The sequence below is a fragment of the Pongo abelii genome, chromosome 2, assembly GCF_028885655.2.
Source record: "Pongo abelii isolate AG06213 chromosome 2, NHGRI_mPonAbe1-v2.0_pri, whole genome shotgun sequence".
NCBI lineage: Eukaryota > Metazoa > Chordata > Mammalia > Primates > Hominidae > Pongo > Pongo abelii.
Genome location: NC_085928.1, coordinates 140,085,990 through 140,109,513, shown reverse-complemented (window position 1 = coordinate 140,109,513; position 23,524 = coordinate 140,085,990). Strand labels below are relative to the sequence as shown.

At 38.0% G+C, this 23,524-nt stretch overlaps 1 protein-coding gene across 1 annotated transcript in view; it reads right to left on the bottom strand.

Annotated features, from left to right (window-relative positions):
• COL6A6 (collagen type VI alpha 6 chain) overlaps positions 1 to 23,524 on the bottom strand; it is a 167,621-nt gene that overhangs the window by 43,073 nt on the left and 101,024 nt on the right. Inside the window, exons 21-27 of the mRNA XM_024244881.3 lie at positions 22,193 to 22,228; positions 20,217 to 20,279; positions 18,474 to 18,536; positions 7,296 to 7,358; positions 2,623 to 2,685; positions 1,769 to 1,819; positions 69 to 104 (exon numbers count right to left, since the gene is read on the bottom strand). Coding sequence (XP_024100649.3) covers positions 69 to 104; positions 1,769 to 1,819; positions 2,623 to 2,685; positions 7,296 to 7,358; positions 18,474 to 18,536; positions 20,217 to 20,279; positions 22,193 to 22,228 — 375 coding nt within the window. The remainder of the gene's footprint in view (positions 1 to 68; positions 105 to 1,768; positions 1,820 to 2,622; positions 2,686 to 7,295; positions 7,359 to 18,473; positions 18,537 to 20,216; positions 20,280 to 22,192; positions 22,229 to 23,524) is intronic.

The following is a 23,524-nucleotide window of genomic DNA, read 5'->3' as shown; positions in this document are numbered from 1 at the left end:
TAGGATATATTTCATAACCCCCAGGAGTATTTCTAACTGATCTCTAGTTACTAGGAAGCACACGGTACCTTAGGTCCACTTTCTCCAGGGAATCCTTCTTGTCCCTGTAATGGACAGGAGAGAAGATTTATACAGGCACACATCACCCAATGAAGTCTACACTGACTTTCAATTTACCTGCTGCCCTGTGTAGTTTTGGTACCTCTGAATTAAGGAAGGGCCAAAACAATTGAAATCTGGAAGTGAAATAGCAGTATTTGAGAAACAAACTAAATTATAAGTTAAAGTATTTAAGGGTTTCATCAATATATCATAACTACCTAGGTGGCTAAAAGTATACATCTGGAGAGTTACAATTCGGCTTTCCTTCTTTTGTATGCATATAACAAGCATAGGTGGTCATTTGGCCATGTGTCTCTGACACGATCTTAAAATGGATTTCAATGGAGAAATTTGGAAAGCCTATGGAAAGTCTAAACTTGATCATTCATTTTAGGGTCCTCTGTTTACCTTACTTTGTTCAAAGACTATAATTGAAGAGATAACAATCCCTACTGGATAAAAAAGTATATAATTAATTTAAAGTTCATTTCCTGATTTTAATAAATCCTCAAACATGTATAAAATCAAAAAAATGGAAAGAAGAAAAACCACCAAAATCTTACTGCCCAGAAAGATTATATACATTTTATTTAACTTTTAAAAATGCAATGTAACACAATTGGGAAAAATGTTTTTCTGAGTATGTTCTAAATTTTTACTTGAAAGTGTCACATAAAAATTTCTTTACATAATTATAAACTTCATATACATTCATTTTATAGGATGGCTAATGTTCCAATGCCATAGGCTACTTAATATTTCCCTTCTTGTAAGATATTAAGGGATTATATTATGGAATATTAACTGTTCTGTGTTCTAATGAACATTTCACTGGAAATCCTTCATTCATTAGTTTTATTTTTCAAATAGTTCTAGTTTTTGGTTCTTTATTCTTCCAGATGGCCTCTTGCATTATTCCCATTGGGATTTCACTTGGAATTATATTCATCCTTCAATATTTTAGACTTTCCAACAAGATCTTGGAATGCCTCTCCATTTATTGAAGTTCTCTTTTCTGTCTCAGCAATTCACTGTCACAGGTCTCAAACATTTTGCAGACATGATATCCTTAACTATATTATGTTTTTTGTATTTTGTAATTATGGTGGGATCTTTTTCATTCTGACTTCTTAGTGGTAATTGCTAGTATACAGAAATCACTGGTCTTGGTAAACTTCTCCCTCAGTTCCAGCCACCTAAATATTCAGTGACAATATCAAATTACTATTCTGATGTACAGTTTTATTTTTAAGTTATTGCTTGGGCCAGTACATTTAGAAAACTCCTGCACAACCTCTTACTACTGGCTAAATCAAACATAATAAGAAGAGGACTAATTTCGGAATGCTTCCCTAAGTAAACTTGAGCCTAGAGCGGCTGAGATTACATGCACTGTTCAGGCTGGAACAAGTCAGACTAAGGCCATATATCACTGCAGAAAACAGAAAATTTATTTTCAGGTTTCAGTTGTTGCCTGCACCTTAAACCTTCACATTCTTTTCTACCACATTCCTCATGGGATATCAGCAAATACATTATTGAAATATATTTCTAACTGTCCAAGATTGCCTTATTCCCTGCTTCCCTTTTTCTCTTAAATGTGGCAAACAAAACCAGCAACAAAAAATAAATGGAAAACGTCCAGCTTCCAGCAGACTTGACTTACCTTTGCTCCCTTGCGTCCGACACTACCATAACCTGGACTGCCATCATTGCCCTGTAACAGAGCAACTGATGACCAACATCCCAGACTACAGATAGAGACAGTGATTACCAACATCCCAGACTACAGATAGAGACAGTCTTATTCCTCAAGACAAGATTGCCAGCTTTTTGGTTTGATAAAGGAAAACCAGGACACAGGATCCTCCTTCTAGGGCAGGCCACCAACATTTTATGATAGTAGTACTAAAGGCAATTGTTAGTAACAGATACAGACAATGCACTGTCCCTAGGTATTCCCATCTGTAAGCTGGGAATAATAATTATACCTACTCATGGGTTGTTATGAGGATTAAATGAACAAAAAAATCAGGCATATAATAATCTTTCAATAAGAGGAGATAGTAGTATTACCTCTCCCCGATAACACTTGTATTTTAATACCATTTTCAGTTTGCTAGACAAAAACAAGAAGTAAATGCCCCGGTATTGGCTACTGTCTGACCCTTGTAGAAATCCTAAGCAATGGGGGAAGGATGGAATGGGTTTCTGACGAAGAGGCTCTGATAAAAGGAAAGGCTGGAAAAAGGGTTATGGGATTGTTGAAGACAAGTTTTATTCATTTTACTATTTGGCTTCAAGAGCATTCTGGCCACAATGTTTGGCACCTGGGGAAAAGCCACCTTGGGAAAGCTGGCCAAGGAACTAAGATGAAGACAATACCCCTCTTAATTTCTAGAAAACTATAAAACTTCATCAGGATTGTATCCTTAAAACTCTCTTCAGAGAACCACACCAGATGTCTACTGAACTAAAAGATTCCAAGAACCAGATCAAAACTAGTGACAAAATACAAACCTGCAAGCCACGAGGACCAGGAAAGCCAACAGCTCCTTTTTCTCCCAGATCTCCAGGTTCTCCCTGTTAAACAGATTGTTTTTAGGTTGGAAATTGGAAATGATGGCACTAATTCAGCTCATCTGTGTGGATCACGCACAACAATGGGTTTGTGCCCAAAACTGTGTGTCGTGCAAGTGATACAAGAGGAACTGCTGTTGTTGGCCAGGGAGGTGTCCTCCATTGATCAGTGAAGCCTCAGCAAACATGATTTACTGTTTAGTGCAAGTTGCCATCTTAGCAGCTCAATGCCATGAAAATGAGTCAAGAGAAAAGCTCTGTACTGTTTTAAAAAAATTAACAAAATCGTTTCCAGGATGATTCATGCAAATCATCTGGCCTCTGCAAAGATGGCAGATTGATTAATCTAGTTTTAATATTCTGAGGGAGAATCAAGTTAACCAAGGGAGCATGATATCCTGGCAATAGTTTCTAACTTCTGGCTAGTAGAACATCTACTGTGTGTTATTAATCAATCTCAGTATTATGTTGAGGAAAGTTCAGCTACATGGGAAATCAACACAGGTTTACAGAGGAAGGTTCACCCCTTTTTATAAAAAGGTAACAATTTTAATTTTGGAATAGTTTTAAATTTACAGAAATGTTGTGAACATAATATGGAAAGTTCCTATGTATCCACATCAATTTTCCCCTATTTTTAACATTACACTACACTAGTTGCATTTGTAGGGTACATTTGTTACAACCGAATCAATACTGATTTATTATTATTAACCAAAGCCCATACTTTATTCAGATTTTTTCTTTTTTTTTTTTTTTAACCTGATATTCCTTTCCTGTTCCAGGATCCCATCCAGGATCCACATGGTATGTCTCCATAGGCTCCTTTAGACTGGGACAGTTTCTCAGACTTTTTGATAACCTTGACCATTTTGAGAAGTATTGGCCAGGCATTCTGTAGAATGTCCCCCCCATTGCTGTTTTTCTGATTAGACTGGGCTTATGGGTTTCGGGGAGGAAGATTACACAGGTAAAAGGCCATTCTCATCACATCACATTAGGAGTATATATAATCAACATGACATCACTGTTGATGTTAACCTTGATCTTCTGGTTGAGATAATGGCAGTCAAGTTTCCCTAATGCCAAGTTACTCTCCATCTCCCTCCCCTTCTCTACTGTACTCTTTGGAAGAATGTGTGAAAGTATGTGCAACCTACACTTAAAAGGTGGGGAATCATTACATCTTTTTTAAGGACAGAAAACCAACATAAGCGAAAATGGACAAGTGACCACCAGCACTGAACTCTGGGGGTAACGAAGAATAGGATTCTATGAAAGGGAAGCAGGAGATCATCTGCCTTGATGCCTTTTAGGACAGCGGTTCTCAAAGTGTGCTGTGAGGACCACAGCCACATCCAGGGTTCATGTGTCAAGAAAATTCTTGGATCCCATTGGATTAGACTCTGGTAAGTGGAACCCAACAATATGTGCTTTTACATAAGCTTCTCAGCTGATTCATATGCACACTAAAATTTAAGAACATCTGCCTTATGGTAAGGAAACAAGGAAAGTCATATGGCTTGTCTAGGGCCACATGCTTGGTTATTGGTAGAGTCAAGTGTTGAGCCCAGGATTAACTGCCAGGTTGCTTGCCTCCTGGAAATGTGAACTTACTGGAGTAAGGTAGGGGTAAGTGTTTGAGGTTTATCTCAGTGAATCATGAGTCTAGAGTGCCCAGTCCACCCTGGGGCAGTACAGAGGATTTGAGTTTTCTTTGGGGCACTTGCCATCTAAATTCTTGACCCACCCCTGAACCCCGACCAAGTCTTTTGTATTAATAATTATCTTCTAAGGCACAACTGCCCTGCTCCCGTTTATCTACTTCCCCACAGTCACCTCTATCCAACTCTAGGGTCCCTTTATCTATGTCTACCCCTGGTAAGATAAACTTGATTTTTACCAGTGACACCACTTCTCCTAGAGCCTTCTTCAGGGGCAAGAAGGCAGCATTGTCTTTGTTCCAAACTTTGATTTCCCGATTACATGCCATATACTGCTACACTACATGCCATAGAAGTCCCTTCCTTTTGCAGTTGATTGTTCTTGTCATCCACGTATCTTGTTACACCCTCCAATTAACTGTCTTTGCAATATTCAACTGCTGGACTCCATCATATCAGCCTTGAACAATTCTTCAGTACAAAGTTAACCCCTTTTCTTATGCCCTCAAGCTCATCCTCTTTGCCAAATTTCTACGTTAATCATCTACTCTGTCTACTCTTTCTTACATTTTCAATCTCCTCTTTTCTCCCTAGCTTTCTCCTCTGATTATAAACATGCTGGTCTCTCCTGTCATTAAAAACAAACCAATATCCCATGTCAACCTTTCCTAGACCTTGCCAGTATAAGTAGTTAATGTCTTCTTCTTCCCCTTAAAGGCCTAGGTTTTCCAAAGAGTAGTTTACAGCTTTTTATCCATTTTCTCCTCACACATTTCTCGGTCCTTTGCAGTCTGTCTCCCTTTCTCTCCTCTCAATTGCTACACTTTTGAAACTGTTCTTTAGAATGTCTTAGCCACCAGATATCATGGCTTCTCCACTCCTCCCCTCCTTAACTTTTCTTTACCAGTTGGTACTCTTCACCTCCCTTCTGAACTCTACTCAAAATCCAGTGTGCTTTTTTGTTGATTTTCCTTCCTTCCTAATAATTCATTGTCTTGTTTCCTCTTGGACTTCTTACAAAGAGGCATCACCAAGAGTTATTTTTAATCCAAATGACTCTGAAATTTACATCTCCAACCAGACCTAAACTCTTTCCTCTATCCCCCAAGTGATTTTCTTTCCTCTTAAACCCACTCTTCCTAATGACTTTCGTATGTCTGTGATAGGGTTACACCTCATACACGAAGCCCCCAAGTCATCTAGCCCACTCCTCTCTGCCTCAGTCTGCTATTGGAAGAGTTCTATGGAATAATTACAAGTCCTCAACCCGTTAAGTCACCTAATCACTATTTGCTTTGGAGACTATAAGAGTGTACCAACTGTTCTCTTAGCTTTCAGTCTCTCAGACTTCATAATATTTATTTATTTGAGATGGAGTCTTACTCTGTCACCCAGGCTGGAGTGCAGTGGCAGGATCTTGGCTCATTACAACCTCCACCTCCTGGGTTCAAGCAATTCTCTCTGCCTTAGCCTCCTGAATAGCTGGGATTACATGCATGTGTGCCACCACACCTGGCTAATTTTTGTATTTTTAGTAGAGACGGGGTTTCACCATGTTGGCCAGGCTGGTCTGGAACTCCCGACCTCAAGTGATCCACCTGGCTCGGCTTCCCAAAGTGCTGGGATTACAGGGGTGAGCCACCACGCACGGCCTAGGCTTCATAATATTTCTACAGAGTTGCCTATTTAAAATCTTCCAAAAGTCTGGCTGTGTTCATCCACTCCATTCAAAAGTTTTAGATAACACTGTGCTGGCCACTGAATAAATTCACCACAGACTTTCTTGTTGTTTTTGGCCTGCCAGACAGGATCATTTTTTATGCCTAGATCCCTCCTCTTCTCTCAGGATTTTCCAACCTTGTGCCTTCCTTCACACCGTTTTTTTCTCATTACAGTCCCCCCATTCCCTTCTCTGCTTGCCAAAATTTTTATCTTCTAAGTCCTACTCAAAGTCTGTATTTTCTTTTCTTTGAGACAGAGTCTCGCTCTGTCACCCAGGCTGGAGTGCAATGGCGCGATCTCGGCTCGCTGCAAACTCCGCCTCTCGGGTTCACGCCATTCTCCTGCCTCAGCCTCCAGAGTAGCTGGGACTACAGGCGCCCGCTCCCTCGCCCAGCTAATTTTTTGTATTTTTAGTAGATACAGGGTTTTACCATATTAGCCGGGATGGTCTCGATCTCCTGACTTCGTGATCCGCCCCCCCTCGGCCTCCCAAAGTGCTGGGATTACAGGCATGAGCCACCACGCCCGTCTCAAAGTCTGTATTTTCTATGATGCCTCTTTTCCCATCCCAGAAATACTTCTAATAATGCTATTTAAACTTCCATTTTAGCCCCTTATCTCTATTTTATGTCATAGATTGTTATGAAAATATTCTTTGGGGTTGGTTTCATGTCATATATATTATGCCACCCACAGATTCATTTACTCAATATTTACTAAGCACATATTACATGCCAGGCACTGTTCAAAGCATGGCGGATGCAATCAATGACCAAAACAAAGATGTCTTTCCTGGAGCTGATTCTTCAGCCCAACTGAATGCTCAGTACAGTGCCTTGGTCTTAAAAGGTGCTTACCAAAAGTTTGTGTGAATGGAGGAAAGAAAGCAAAAAAAAAAAAAAAGAGGTAAGTTGGGGGAGGAAATTAAGAGAGACTGGAAGAGAGAAAGGAAGGCCTGCCCCAGAATATCCCTTGTTCCCTGAGATCCCTCAGCTCCAATAGGGTATATCCCTCCCCTCTGAAATTACACTGAGCTGGAATCCCTGATCTCATCCAGGTCCACACCCACGTCCTTAGAGGTTGTTGGCTCTCTAAGAATCAAGCCAGGGTTTAAGGACCAGAAAATGTGTTCTTGTTTGTGTTGAAAGGGCCCTGGCTAATACAATCAGACACAGTTCTCTTGAGCAGAAAACCTCAACTTTGGTGAGTATAAAGAATGTGACCTACTTTATTTCCTTGGCTTCCCAAACGGCCTTGATTCCCTGCCTCTCCTCCGGGTCCTGGAGGCCCCTGAAACAAAACAAGGGGTTTGCAAATATAGCAAAACATAAAGCAACTTTCCTTCAAACACTTTGTCTTATAAGAGGAAAGTGAACCACAGATGAGAGAAGAGTTATGGCTGTATCGATTCTTGCTCTGGAAAAAAGTATTGCCACCATCAAATAAAGACTGGTAAATAAAAGAAAATTAATAAAGTAATTCATGCCAGATGTTGTCTAAAGAATTGTGCTTCCTTGTGAGTTTTCTCTTCCAAAGTGATTTCAGGTTGTTTTGCTCTAAGAACAGATGTTGTTAAAATGCCTAACACTTAAAGAAGCCATTCCAAATGACATTTGCCTTGAACTATAATCCTTCTTGTCCTTTGGTAGAAAGGATTGGCTTTGGTAGAAAACATTTTTTGGAAGACAAAATGATCTTTATTGGAAAATCATATGATATGTATATTAGAAAGCTCAAGAAACTTTACTAAAACAGTGTTCATAAGATATGTTTAGGTAGCATAAGATAAATATTCTGAAATAATTTTCTCTTTCCTAGTGATAAGTTAGAAAAGTAAATGTAAATAAATTCCCACTTACCAAAAGGAGAAAAAACTGTAAAATGCTTAGAATAAATTTAACAAGAAAGACGCAAAACCTAAAGAAAGAAAGACTTAAGATCTTATTAAAGAACATAGCAAAACTTAAACAGGTGATAAATATAACACCTATCTATATGGAAAAGCTATTAGATATAATGGAAGTAAGTCTTTCCAACATTCTAGAAGGCATGTTTCATTGGAACAACTTTAGACTGAACATTTAAAAATACCAATTCAGAGATGACACAACTACCTTCCTCTGTTATTAACACTTGGAATCAGATTTTTTCTTTGGGATATCTAAACATATGGAAAGAGAAATCTCTTTTGGTAAAACTGTTTACAGGTATTTGTAAATAATCCCAACCCCAGTGAGCTGAAATCATTTGCACAATTTTTTCGTCATGGTTGTTGTAATTTAAAAGTAAATAAACCAGCCTCTGTGTAATGAACATGATACTTGCAAATTTATTTCGTTCAGAACAAAAATATTGTAACATTAACATTTTCATCTTTTAAAAAATTTAAAAAGCAATACATTGGACATAAAAAATTTCCTAATAGGAAGGATTGTTGAACAATAAATTGGTTGCTAACAAAGATAAGAATCTTTCCATAATACCCTCTCTCCCCCTCTTCCTTCATCTTTAAAGAAAATTCTCAATATTGTCACTCTCCACAGATAGCTCTCAACCCGTTCCCTTCTAAATTTCACTTCCACCACTACATGGAGCTAACTCCTTTGACTTTCATGTTCAGTCCAGTTGACATTTTTTTGCCCTCACCTTTTTTGAGTTTGATCATGTGTTCTTTGAAACTTTTCTCTTAACTTCTGTCACACCAAGTTACCATGGTCTTCCTGGTCCCTCTCTAGGCTCCTCTCATGAACCTTTGAAGGCTCCCCTTATTCTATTTGCCTCTTAAATTCTGTGTGCCCCAGGGCTCCATCCTCTGACCTTATTTTTCTCACTTTATCCCCTCTTCCTGAATGGCACCCGTATGAATTCACATACCACTTCTACACGATGACTCCTAAATACATGCTCTCCAGTCTCAACCACTCAACTGAACACCAGAGCCATATATTAAAAGGCTGAGTAACATAGCAAGACTCTATGCCAAAAAACAAAACAAAACTCAAGACTTAACCAGGCATGGCAGCACACACCTGTAGTGCCAACTACTTGGAAGGCTGAGGCAGGAGGATCACTTGAGCCCAGAAGTTCAAGGCTGCAGTTAGCTATAATTCTGTCACTGCACTCCAGCCTGGGTGATAGAGTGAGACTCTGTCTAAAAAAATAAATAAAATTCCCATTGGACATCCTATTGAATAGAAATGGATTCTCAAAACAATCATATTTACCCTAAATTATGCTCCAGTCTCATTTTCTTTTCATCAAGGAATAGTATCACCCTTTACTACCATTGAGACCCATGCCAGAAACCTGAGAATTATCCTAGACCCTTCCACTACCTCACTTCTCAAAACCCCTCAGCTACAAGGCTCACAGTAGAATCTGCTACTTTCTGTACCCCTCCCTCTTCCATTCCCATTACTTGCCTTCAGGCCCATCTTGCATCCTGCCTAAATTCTTGGCTCTCCTAACTGTAGCCAGGTCTTCCTCTAATCCATTCTCCACCCTTTTTAGAGAGAGATTTAAAATGTCAGGCTGATGTTACCGCTTTGTCTGAAATTCTGAATATCTTTCAGAATAAAGTTTAAGGTCTTCTTAATATGCAAAATCCCTCAAAATGTTGGAATTGCATGCCTCTGCAGCCTCATTTTCTGTGACTACTTCCATCGCTTTATGTTCAGGCACATCAAAGCAAGTGATTCATCAAATGTTTGTCTTACGTCTCCACACTCATGCAAATTTTTCCCTCAGCTGGTCCATTTTTTTCCCTCTAGGGAGAGGTACAATCTCCCTCCTCTGAAAAAACCTACCTTTAGCATCACTGTTTCAGGAAGAATACCCAAACTTCCTAGCTGTGTCGGGTCTCATGCTTGTCCCCCAGATTCCTCTACTCTGTAAGTAATTGTTAGTGTATTTCTCTTTCTCATTCCTTAGATACTAGACTATATACTTCTTTAATGGGCACGTCCTATTATTTCATATCTCTGGTGCGTCATAGGGTACTTAGAACCCATCAACCTATCCATTTATCTACCCAGGAAAGATTCTCAAGAAGGATGAACTACTGTGTTTGATTTGTTGGTTTTCCATATGAAATTTTCATGCACTGCATAGAGAAGTAGAGAGATTCTAATTGTCCTGAAAAGCAATGTATAAGTTGGAAGATCTGTCTAGAAGCCTACTCTCCATTCTTCATTCAGACATAAATTCTGAGATGGAGGATGATTTTGGGAGATTATTTCATGTGTAGTTACCTCAAACACACACAAGAACAATGAGAGATTATCCTGTTTTAAGAGCTTTCAAAATAAAAAATGTCATGGATGAGTAGATGGTTGGATACATACAGGACCTTGCCATTAGAGAATCAGAAAACCTGATTCTGTTTCCTATGCAGGATCTTGCAAAGTACCAAAGTGAGGTTTGTGACTTAGATGAATAAGGCTCAAGCCTCAGTGAATGGTTACCCAGATAAATCACCTACTCAAATACTGCTGGTTAGATAAGGAATCACACTGGTGGTTTCTAAAAGAAAGACAAAAAAATTATCACCCCCAGAAAGATATCAAAGAGTGAAAGAGCTTACTTGACTTGAGATCAAGAACAGCTATGGAGGGTTAAGAGAAGCTTAGGGCATTTAAAGGGGAAGGGCATTAGCTAGAGATCAAATCTTCTTTGGCTTTGATGTAATGGCTGCCTTTTATTGAGCATTCATATTTTGTGCAAGGCACTGTGCTGAGTGGTAAATAGTCTTCAATTTTTACAACAACACAGTGAGATGCCTGTTATTAACCCTATTTACTGATCAAAAACAGTTTATCAAGGCATTTACATCCAAATTGCTCAGTTAATAAGAGGATTAGATGGGAAATGAACCTAATTGTATCTGACTCTAAAGACTAAAGTCCCAGCCACTATGCCTGCTGCTCTGAGGCCCTTGTGTGGGACAGGAGTCCCAAACTCTTCCCATCCATGCATTAGCCCAGATTGGAGTTCTAAAAAATGTGACTCTCCAAACTTGATGCATAAGGCTGGGGCCACATCAAACCTCCAAAAGTGGGACTTGATTGTCCTACTTTTTTTCCTCATGTTGAGTATTAGTTACAGAGCCCTTGGCAACCACAACTGCTTTAGTGTTAAGCAAGGATAGGAAAGAAGTGTTTAGAGGTTAATGATTTTTTTAAAATTGTGCTTAGCACCTTATCAGAAGAGATTGCACTTGGGAGTTTAGGTTTAATGGTTGGGGCATTGCCAAGGACACCTTGACTTTGGATTAGATAAGGCAGCGTAGAAGAGGTACAAGGTGTTCCCACACTTAAAAGGAATCCTTGTCACTTGTTTTTATTTGTGTGGGGGTAATGCATGAAAACTCACAACGAACAAATATCAAGGTGGAAAGAAACAAGGAGATCAAATGCTGAGCTTCTTTACAAGTTAGATATCAGCTAAGTCTAAGAAAACAAAAATCAAGAGGCCATCAAATGGTGAGCTAATGCAAGAACAAAGCCCAAAACATCTGAGATGTCAATCTTGACAGTACTAGTCCTTAACCTTAACTTCTAATACTTCTCCATGCATTCTACACTCCAATCATATTGAGCCATTTGTGGTTCCCAAAACTCACCTTGATATCTCTGTGTAACTTGGTTCCTTCCTCTTTCTGCATGCCTGCCTTTCCTTGGTTATCCGGAAGACACCTGCTCATTCAGCAAAACCAAATACGCTCATCTCATTTAACTCCATCCTTTACCACATCACTCTACTTTGAGTATAATTCTCTTTTAACATTCAGCAGGTCACATGTCAATTGTTTGTTTGTATGAGTCTCCTTTATGAGATTGGGTATACGTGAGGCTAGAGTCTATACCTGATTCATCCTTGTATCCTAGAATAGGGCCCAACACACAAGCAGCACTTAGTAAATGTTTGTTAAATGAGTAAAAGGAATGGTTAATGGACCACCAAACTTAGCTTATACAGAATGATGAAACTTGTTGATTACTACAGGTTACGTATTGTTATATTACTATCATGGCCTTTCTTGGAATGGTGACCTGCATTCTTTGAGCACAAAATACTCCCATTAAATTAGGTAATATTGATACAATATAGTAGCAATAACAAACACATACAGCTTATGACTGCAGGCAATGTTCTAAGCACCTACATAAATTAAATCGTTTAATTTTCACAACAATCCAATGAGGTAGCTACTATTACCATCCTTACAATTACAGCAAAAAACTGAAGCACAAAGTGGTTACATAAATTCCCCAAGGTCACAGAGCTAGTAAGGTACAAAGTTAGGAATCAATCCTAGGCAGTCTGGCTCCAGACCGTATGCCATTTACCACTATGCTATGCTTTGTAAAGACAAAAACAGAAATTCTACTCTGCACTCCAAACTGCATTGAACATCTCCAAACTTTCTTGATATTGTACAAGCCACTAGTGATTCATTCACTAAGAAAGCATAAGTATTTACAAAATAATTACAGCTTCAATTGAAATTTGTATTTTTGTGTCTGATTTTCCATCCTTTTTTTTTTCAGGCATTGATTAAATTAGAATAGGACCTTAAGGTAAACCAAAGGTGGAATGAAGGAAGGTAGAGAAGAATATGCCATTCCTTTCAAAGCTCTTTCTTCCTTTTCATTGTGCCATGGACTCTATTCTTTTGTATCATAGTCATATACTTGGCTGGATTAGCACATATTTGATTTATACAGAATGCCAGTTAATAAGCCTTCAGAACATTTTCAACAGAAATCATATCTTTTCCTAAACGTATATCCTAAGAAAAACTTCAAATCCTGAAATTACAAAGCACTCATGTTATTCTATTCCAGTGGCTGGTCCTTGTGTGCTGTAAAAGAATATGAAACCTATGGCAGGGAATTTATAGAACCAGTGAAGAATAATACTCTCTTGTCTATCTGATTGTGTTAGTCTCTGTGGCTTTCTTTTGGACACAACCACTTTGTGACCCCATTCATCCATGTCCTAAACATAAAAAACTGTACACGTCTTTGAAATAGCATTTTCACCGTATTAACAAAGGTATTTCAAGAAAAACAAGCACAGAAAGAAAAACCATGTTTTCCAATCAGAAAAATGGTAGATGTAGACTAGAGAAAAGTGGTACCTTCTGACTAACTCTGACGATGCCAAGAGGCTGAATGATTTATGGCCACGACCAATCTTGCCAAAGCAAGATTAAAGGGTACTCATTCACAGATGTGCTCTGCACAGCCAGTGGATGCAATTTTGGATTCTAGACCAAGAGAAATACCAAGATTTTGGATTTCCACCCACTCACATCTCCATATTTTATATAAACAGATGAGATAATCACAGCATATATGTTTTTCTTGGCATTTCCATCTTTAAAAAATTTCAATTTGTGGTACCAGCAAGCTTTTATTGATTCAAGGATATGAATGCGAAATAGTTATTTTCATCAAGTTATTTCTACCAGGACATTTTTAAGTTTTTACGCTTTTTGAAGAAGCACCTTCAACAAAATTAAAAACAAATATCTTCACAAGCAATAATTAACATGCTTTAAAACAGTATCATGACAGTATTAGGCAGATCATGCAGGCAGGAAATTAACAAAGATATTCAGAACCTGAACTTGAACACTTGATTTAATAGACATATACAGAACTCTCCATCCCAAAACGACAGAATATTCATTCTTCTCATCGCCACATGGCATATACCATAAAATTGACCACACAATCAGACATAAAACAATCCTCAGCAAATTAAAAAAAAAAACAAAATCATATCAACCACACTCTTGGACCACACTGAAATAAAAATAAAAATCAGTGCTAAGAAAATCACCCAAAACCATATAATTACATGGAAGTTAAACAACCTGCTCATGAATGACTTTTGGGTAAATAATGAAATTAAGGGAGACATCAAGAAATTCTTTGAAACTAGTAAGAACAAAGATACAACATACCAGAATCTCTGGGACACAGATAACGCAGTGTTAAGAGGGAAGTTTATGGCGATAAATGCAAGAGAAACCCAACCCCAAAGCTAGCAGAAGACAAGAAATAACCAAAATCAGAGCTGAACTGAAGGAAACTGAGATACAGAAAATCATACAGAAGATCAACAAATCAAGGAATTTGTTCTTTGCCAAAATAAGATAGACTAGTTAGCTAGACTAATACAAAAAAAAAAAAAGGAGAGAAGATCCAAATAAACACAATGAGAAATGAAAAAGGGGGCATTACCACTGACCCCACAGAAATACAAAAAGAGCTCTCAGAGATTACTACGAACACCTCTGTGCACACAAACTAGAAGATCCAGAAGAAATAGATAAATTCCTGGACACAACCTCCCAAGAATGAACCACAAAGAAATTGAATCCATGAACAGACCAATAACAAGCTCCAACGTTGACTCAATAATAAAAAGCCTACCAACCAAAAAACAGCCAGGACCAGAAAGATTCAAAGCCAAATTCTACCAGACATATAAAGAAGAGCTGATATCATTCCTACTGAAACTATTCCTAAAAGTTGAGGTAGAGAGACTTCTCCCTAACTCATTCTACGAGGCCAGCATCATCCTGATACCAAAACCTGGCAGAGACACAACGAGAAGAGAAAACTTCAGGCTGATATTCTTGTTGAACATAAATGTAAAAATCATCAACAAAATACTAGCAAAGTGAATCCAGTGGCACATGAAAAAGCTAATTCACCACAATCAAGTAGGCCTTATCTCTGGGATGCAAGGTTGGTTCAACATATACAAATCAATAAATGTGATTCATCATGTAAATAGAACTAAAAACAAAAACTACATGATTATCTCAATAAATGGAGAAAAGGCTTCTGATACAATTCAATATATCTTCATGTTAAAAACCCTCAACAAACCAGGGATTGAGGGAATGTACATCAAAATAGTAACAGCTATCTATGACCCACAGCTAATATCATACTGAATAGGCAAAAGCTGGAAGCCTTCCCCTTGAAAACCAGAATACAGGGATGCCCTCTATCACCAATCCCATTCAGCATAGTACTGGAAGTCCTGGCCAGAGCAACCAGGCAAGAGAAGGAAATATAAGGCATCCAAATATGAAGAAAGGAAGTCAAACTACCCCTGTTTGCAAATGACAAGATTTTATATCTAAAAAAACCCAGTAGTCTCTGCCCAAAAGCTCCTTGATCTGATAAACAACTTTAGCAAAGTTCTAGGATACAAAATTGAAATACAAAAATCAGTAGCATTCCTATACACCAACAACATACAAGCCGAGAGCCAAATCAGGAATGCAATCCCATTCACAATTGCCACAAAAATGTAAAAATAAAAATATCTAGGAATACAGCTAACCAGGAAGGTGAACGATCTCTAAAATGAGAATTACAAAACACTGCTCAAAGAAAGCAGAGATGACACTAATAGGAAAACATTCCATGCTCATGGTCAGGAAGAATCAGTGCTGTTAAAATGGCCATGCTGCCCAAAGCAGTTTACAGATTGAATGCTATTTCCATCAAACTACCAATGACATTCTTCACAGAAATAGAAAAAACTATTTTAAAATTATACAGAACCAAAGAAGAATGTGAATAGCTAAGACAATCCTAAGCAAAAAGAACAAAGCTGGAGGCATCACCTTTTGTGACTTCAAACTATATTACAAGGCTATAGTAACCAAAACAGCATGGTACTGGCATAAAAAGAGACTCTAGACCAATGGAACAGAATAGAGAGCCCAGAAATAGAGGCACACACCTACAACTATCTGATATTTGACAAAGCCAACAAAAACAAGCAATGAGGAAAAGACTCCCTATTCAATAAATGGTACTGGGAGAACTGGCTAGCCATATGCAGAAGATTTAAACTGGGCCCCTTCCTTATACCATATACAAAAATCAACTCAAGATGGATTAAAGACTTAAATGTAAAATCTAGAAGCATAAAAACCCTGGAGGATAACCTAGGAAACACCATTCTGGACATAAGACTTGGCAAGGATTTCATGAGAAAGATGACAGAGGCGATTGCAACACAAACAAAAATTGACAGACCCAGTTAAGCTAAAGAGCTTCTGCACAGCAAAAGAAATTATCAACAGAGTGAACGGACAACATATAGAATGGGAGAAAATATTTGCAAACTATATATCCAACAAATGTCTGATATCTAGAATCTTAAGGAACTTAAGCAAATTTACAAGCCAAAAACAAACCACCACATTAAAAAGTGTGCAAAGGATATGAACAATTTTCAAAAGAAGATAAATACATGGCCAGCAGGCATAAGAAAATATGATCAATCCCACTCCATACAACCCTCCCCTTTCTGATGCCCCCATGCCTGTAACCCACCTCTCACCCTCATGTACACAGACCTCACCAGAGGGGCCTCATTCTCATTTTTTAATCCAGCAGCATCCCCTACCCCCAGGCTGTCAACCCTGTGTTGCGCTACAGGTCAGAGGAGCCCTGCAGTCCTCCCATGAAACCCAGGGAGAGAAGCACAACAAACACTTATATTTTTTGTAGTATTAAACACAGTTTTATATTATTTAAAAATGCTCAAAATCACTGATTAGAGAAATTAAAATCAAAACCACAGTGAGATACAGTCAGAATGGCTATTATTAAAAGTCAAAAAATAACAGATGCTAGTGAGGTTGTAGAGAAAAGAGAACACTTACACACTTCTGGTGGGACTGTACATTAGTTCAGCCATTGCGGAAAGCAGTGTGGTGATACCTCAAAGAACGTGAAACAGAATCACCATTCAACCCAGCAATCCCATTATTGAGTATTTACCCAAAAGAATATAAATCATTCTACCATAAAGACACATGCATGTGTACATTCATTGCAGCACTACTCACAATAGCAAAGACATGGAATCAACCTAAATGCCCAACAACATTAGAATGGACAAAGAAAATGTAGTAAATATATACCATGGAATACCATACAGCCATAAAAAAGAACAAGATCATGTCCTTTGCATCAACATAGATGAAGCTGGAGGCCATTATCCTAAGCAAACTACCACAGGAAGAGAAAAACAAATACCACATGTTCTCACTTATAAGTGGGAGCTAAACAACAAGAACACATGGACACAAAGAAGTGAACAACAGGCACTGGGGCCTACTTGAAAGTAAAGGATGGGAAAGGATCAGAAAAAAAATACTTATTTGGTACTATGCTTATTATCTGGGTGGCAAAATAATATGTATGCCAAACCCCCATGACATGCAGTTTGCCTACATAACAAACCTGCACCTGTACCCCTAGACCTAAAATAAAGTTACAATTAAAAATAGTGTCATGAGATACAAGTTTATGCAAATAGCCTCTTAAATTTTCTTAAACTTTCTGGTGATAAACACAACCACTTACATATTGGACTGCCTGGTTCAACTAATGTACACAAGTAATGGACTCCTTTTACCCTAGTGTTAGTGGAGAACACAACTTCCAACTATGTCTCCTTCACTCATTTACTGTTTGATTCATTATTCAAATATGTGTTGAGCTCTACTATGTGCCAGGTACTGATATTCTGGACTCTAGGGATAGAGTGTAATAAGACAAAGTCCTATCTTTTGTGGAGCTTGCAATCTAGAAGGAGAGACAGGCAAACAGCTAAACAAATAATATGTACTATGATAGCAGGTAGGTGAGGGCCAGATCATGTAGGGCCGTTCTATTAAAAATGTGGTCTAGATCAGCAGCAGCAGCATCAGCATCATCTGGGAGCGCCCTAGAAGTGCAGAATCTCAGGCCTTGCCCTAGACCTGCTGACTCAGAATCTGCACTTTAACAAGTTCTCTAGTTAACAATCCCCTCTAGGGGGTTCTTCTGCACTGTGAAGCTAGAGGAGTGCTAATGCAGAGCAGTCACTCCCAACCCTAGGTCTATATTAAGATCTCCTAGGGAGAAGTTAAATTACTGCTACCCTGGCCTCATTGCCAGAGATTCTGATTTAAGTGTCCTGGGGAAGGTTCTAGGTGGTGGAATGTTTTATAATTCCCCCAGGAGATTATCATATTTAGCCAGTTTGAGGACTACTAAAGTAGGCTGTATTCTGGGGGTGGGGTGGGGATGGGAAACCCCAAGAGAACTGAGATCAGGGGAGTGATGCGACCTGATTTACATAGCTGAGCAGCTGAGGCAAAGAGGGCTAGATTTTCTACCTCTGTGTCTGATAGTGATAGCCTGCTCTGCAAGATGGGGACCATGATGTGATGTGGCCACCACATTGAGCTGAAGTGAAACCTAATCCACGTTCCTGGTTCACAAGCAGTAAATAACTCCACCTGCATGGAAGAAACCACAAAGACACATCAAGCCAAGATCAAAGTCAGATGCAATCATTTTTCTGATTACATACCTGGGGACCTTTACTTCCCACACCTCCCTTTTCTCCTTTCACACCAGCCTCTCCTCTTGGGCCCTAAGTACATAGAATTAAAGCATTATTTTTTGCCTAAAAGAGAACATTGAATATTAAATTGAATATTACAAGTAGAAATACTAAGTCAGTGACATGGACAGAAATGGGAAAGAGAGCTCCAATCATGCCTTTGCTTCTATCCTGGCCTGTGGAGCTCATTCTCATTTGTGCAGGAATATGAATGTCCAATCTGAAATTTAGGCAGTTGAGGATTTGCAGTCAAACTGACTGGGGCTTGGAAAAAAATACTGAATGGTTGAGCTTTTCCAGACTGCTTTCTACATTTCCCTACATTTCTTTTGTTAGAAAGAAAAATATTCCTTACAAATATACATCTGAAACCAGAATATTTAAATAAGTTTTCTATTCAATAACCACACTGAAGACTGGTCATAAACAAGATATGGTATGTAGTAAGATGAAATCTGACTATTTCTACTTTTGGAATATTATACTGCCTATTAGCTGTGGCTTTCATATGTTATGCAGAGAAACTTTCATGCTGTGTTTGGTTTTTGCCTCTGCTTTTAAATTGCACCATTAAAAAAAGTAAGTTTCTATAAAATAGAAGAAGGGATGCTGTAGTATTACTTGCTTAGCATGAAATAAAGCAGTCAATCTATTGAAATGCTTCCCCACAACCCCAGTGGCAACTATTTCTTGCTTGAAGGTAAAAAAAAAAAAAAAAAAAAGTGAGCTTTCCTCAGCTGGAAAGCAACAACAAAGAAAAGTAATCAAGCTAGGAAGAGATAAAGGTCCAAGGGGAAGACTGTGCACTGCTCCGAATCTTGGCAAAATGTGAACAAACTTTCCCTTCTGATGTTTAAGGATATTTTGCCCAACTTCCATGCAACAAGCTGCCAACATATAATAGTTACTTTTTTTAACTATGTGGATTAAAAGTTTGAAAAATAGCAGAGCCGTTGATTGTCCTGCCTATGCCAAATAGAACACTTATTCCTCAAGCTTTCAAAACTAACTTTGGAGAGGAAAAAAATGTTCTAACTTTTTTGTGGTCTGATCTTTCTTTCAACTCAGTATTTGCTAGGACTTCCTTTCCTTTATCATAATATGTTAGCTAAATTTTGCCCTTTCTGGCCCCTCATGTGACCGCTCATGCAACCCCTCATGTGATCAGTGTAAACAGCCAAGTATGGCTTGTTCCTTGCAAAGGAAAAAGTGCTGGAGGTAGCTCCCTGGAGAAGTCAGCTGGCAAGGGCAGGCTGAGTGCTGCACTGCAGATCACCCCGCTGACGTCTCCAGCTGTCTTTCGAGCAATTCTTTCCTAAGAGTAAAGCCAATTTTTCTGCATCATGAGCACCAAGATATGTAACACTGAACTATTACTGTGCTAAATTGACCACAATTCCCAGATCGGAGGTTCAACATTTTCCTTGGCTCAGGTTCTCCCTGGAATATCTTACTTACCCTGAACCCAGTACACAAGGACCACTGCCTAGTTTGCTCATTCACTTTTCACTTCTTGAGTGGGACAAAACTTAAAGCAGACCAAGTGCTGCATGAGTCCAAACTGTGTTGCTTCCTTACTTTATTACCATGAGAACTTTAAACATCTGGAATTCTGCAAGGGAGATTTGAGGGTTTCTCTCAGGTCCTCAGATTTTTCCATTCCCAGATTCTTCTTTATGTTCTCACACCCTGATTGGTCTTGATATGTACCTGAGGGCCCTTAAGTCCCGGGGAGCCTTCAAGTCCATCTGGTCCTGGGATGCCTGCTGTTCCCTGTGGTGAGAAAGAATCAATCTGTTAACACTGTTTCCTGAAAATTTTGTCTTCTTTACCTGCAAGCTTACAAATATTTTTTCAGTCACAATGTCAATGCAGGATCTTTGCAAAAAAAAAAAAAAAGAAAAAGGTGAAAAATAAATGCAAATACAAAGAAAATAAAAATCTATAATCTCATCAGAGATAACCATAGCTAGTATGCTGGTGTATTTCCTTTTCATCTTTATATATATGCATGCATGCACACATGCAGCCCCCATCCCTTTCCTATAAAATTTGTATTATATCTAACTTAGCTATGTGGCCTTAAAAACACTCAAAATTTAGTTCACATTTTCTTCAAACATCTTCAAGCATCTTACACGATTATATTAATATCAAATTAAATAGGGAACAAAAGTTGAGCATTCTCTTCATATTGTTCTTGAATTCTGTCACAGACAAGAATTGTGAAAAGCGTAACGAATTCAGGAAGTTTATAATTTAGGCAACTATTAGGAGAGCCTAAGTTTATATTTCAGTTGTTATATAGTTGGATGTGATTAAATGTCACTTACAGATACCTTTTCCTAGAAATCAGAAAAAAATGTTTTAACATCTTCTCTCACCAATTTCATTTCATTTATATCATGCCATTTTACTGGGTAGGTTCTCCTTTTTGCTGAAGTCTAAACTTGAAATGTGCTGTAGTCTGAATGCATGTGTTTCTTCAAAACACATATGTTGAAACTTAATCCTCCATGCAGTAGTATTAAGAGGTGGGGCCTTTAGGAGGTGATTAGGTCATGAGGGCTCCATCCTCTTGAATGAGATTAGTGCCTTCATAAAGAGGCTCAAGGTAGCTGTCAGCCCCTTCTGCGATGTGTGGATGCAGCAAGAAGGCACCATTTCTAGAGTGAACAGCAAGCCCTCACTAGACACTGAATCTGCTCATGTCTTGATCTTGGACTTCCCAGCCTCTAGAACTATAAGAAATAAAATTCTGTTGTTTATAAATTACCAGTTTAAGGTATTTTGTTACAGAAGTAGAAACAGATAAATAAAAAGTATGTGGGAGGAGGGATAATGTCTGGATGGTAAGGTCTCTTTGTCTAAAAGTGTCTATTTTACATTACACATAGTTTAGCTAGGTATAAAATTCTAAGTTAACAATTATTTTTCCACTGTACCTTCAGGTTATTACTCTGTTATTTTCTGGCATGTATTACTGCTGAACAGAAGTTGCTGCAATCTAATTTGTCATTCTTTTCATGAGTAAAGCTATCTTTTCTCTCTGGTAATTTTTAAGATGCTTTTTATCTTTAACATTCTGGAGTCTCACCATGTTGCCATTGAGAGTGGATTATTTATCCTCATTGTATTCTTAATCTGAGGATGTGTGTTTCATAAAATTGTAAGTCACAACCACTCTTTCATAAATATTATAAGTTCATGAAACACATATAATGTATCACCAACCTGCACAATGAGAATGGGATATGGTTTTTGATTTAACCAACTTTTTGAACAAAATACTCAGAATATCCAATTTGTACAAGAGTTTTATTGTATTTTTTTTGGCTTATATGGGGTTTTTATAATTGTAAGTTTCCAAAGTTAAATGAAAATGTAAAAGAAGGGTCATCTACTAAGTTATTCAAGTTTGTACTTAAAATCCAAGCAAAGTTAAATTTAACAATAATTGTGCTAAGTACATCTCTGGCCATTATTTTTTATGGTTTTTGACCAAAGTTCCCACATCATTTTAAAATATGAACGCTTAAAATCTTAACCTAAATTTTTTCCAGCATTCTGTTCCATAACCAATATCATCAAAAAGGGAAGTTTAGAGACTTTACAGAGACTTTATTCCAGCTCCTTGATTGGATGCAGTATTTGTCATTTGGAGTTAAGGGGAAAAATCATTGTACCTGTGGGCCTGTATGTCCCCTTCTGCCATGAGCTGCCTAAAATAGAAGAAAAGGTGGATATCATTAATTCAGAAAAAATGCTTTTTATATATGATTTAAATTCATAATGGACACTTTAAGGCACCAACATACATAACAATTCCCACATAGTGCTTACAACATTCAATTTTCCACTGTACCATGAAAGCAAAATACTGCTAAATCTAAATTTCTATCCTAGGGCAACTGAATATTTGTCTCCTTGAAATAACTGACAATAGAAATAATAGACAATTGAAATCTACAGATACTCATGAGAACAGACTGTGGTCAATAATTTGTTCTCTGTTAAACTTTTACTAGAGCCGTTCACAAGCTGCAAATTGACTTATTTGAATTTTATTTATTTTATTTTTCCTTAAGCACTACCAAGGAATCCAGGAATCAGGGGTAAATTAGCCAAAAGGCAGGAGGCCAGAGGAAAAACTGGGATAACTGACTCCATGTACTTTATAATAGATTAAGTTCAGACATAAAGATGGCCAAACTAATTTTATTTTTAAAAAGCCAAATAATATGCTTACCTGAGAAAAATGAAAGAATTATCTCAAACATTCAAAAGCTACTTAATCCAGTATATTAATATAAATCAAAATGATGCTACAAAATCAAGTGAGTTTTCCTGCCACTGTCATATGTAAGTGTAGGGTCTAGATATATTCTAGATCAATATTTCATAGACCTGGAAATCAAGAGACCATGACATTTTGATGTCTAACTTAGGATCATTCAGTAATGTTATAGTAAAAGGAAAACCCAGCATTTGCAAAATTCAATAAAATCAGACATTGTCTTGATTGAAATTTGAGATGTTCTCTGAGGGGCCAGTATTTCAAACTTTAAATTCTGCTAATCATATTTCAGTCAAAATCTATTTGATATAGTTTGGCTGTGTCCCCACCCAAATCTCATCTTGAATTGTAGCTCCCATAATTCCCACATGTTGTGGGAGGGACCCAGTGGGAGATGAGATAAGTGAATCATGGGGATGGTTTCCCTCATACTGTTCTCATGGAAGTGAGTAAGTCTCATGAGATCTGATAATTTTATAAGGGGTTTCCCCTTTCACTTGGCTCTCATTCTCTCTTGCCTGCCACCATGTAAGACATGCCTTTCACCTTTTACCATGATTGTGGGGCCTCCCCAGCCACATGGAACTGTGAGTCCATTAAACCTCTTTTTCTTTATAAATTACCCAGTCTCAGGTATGTCTTTCTCAGCAGTGTGAAAATGGACCAATACACTATTGTTATATAAGAAACAGACTGTATTTCAGGGAAATGATTAGAGGTC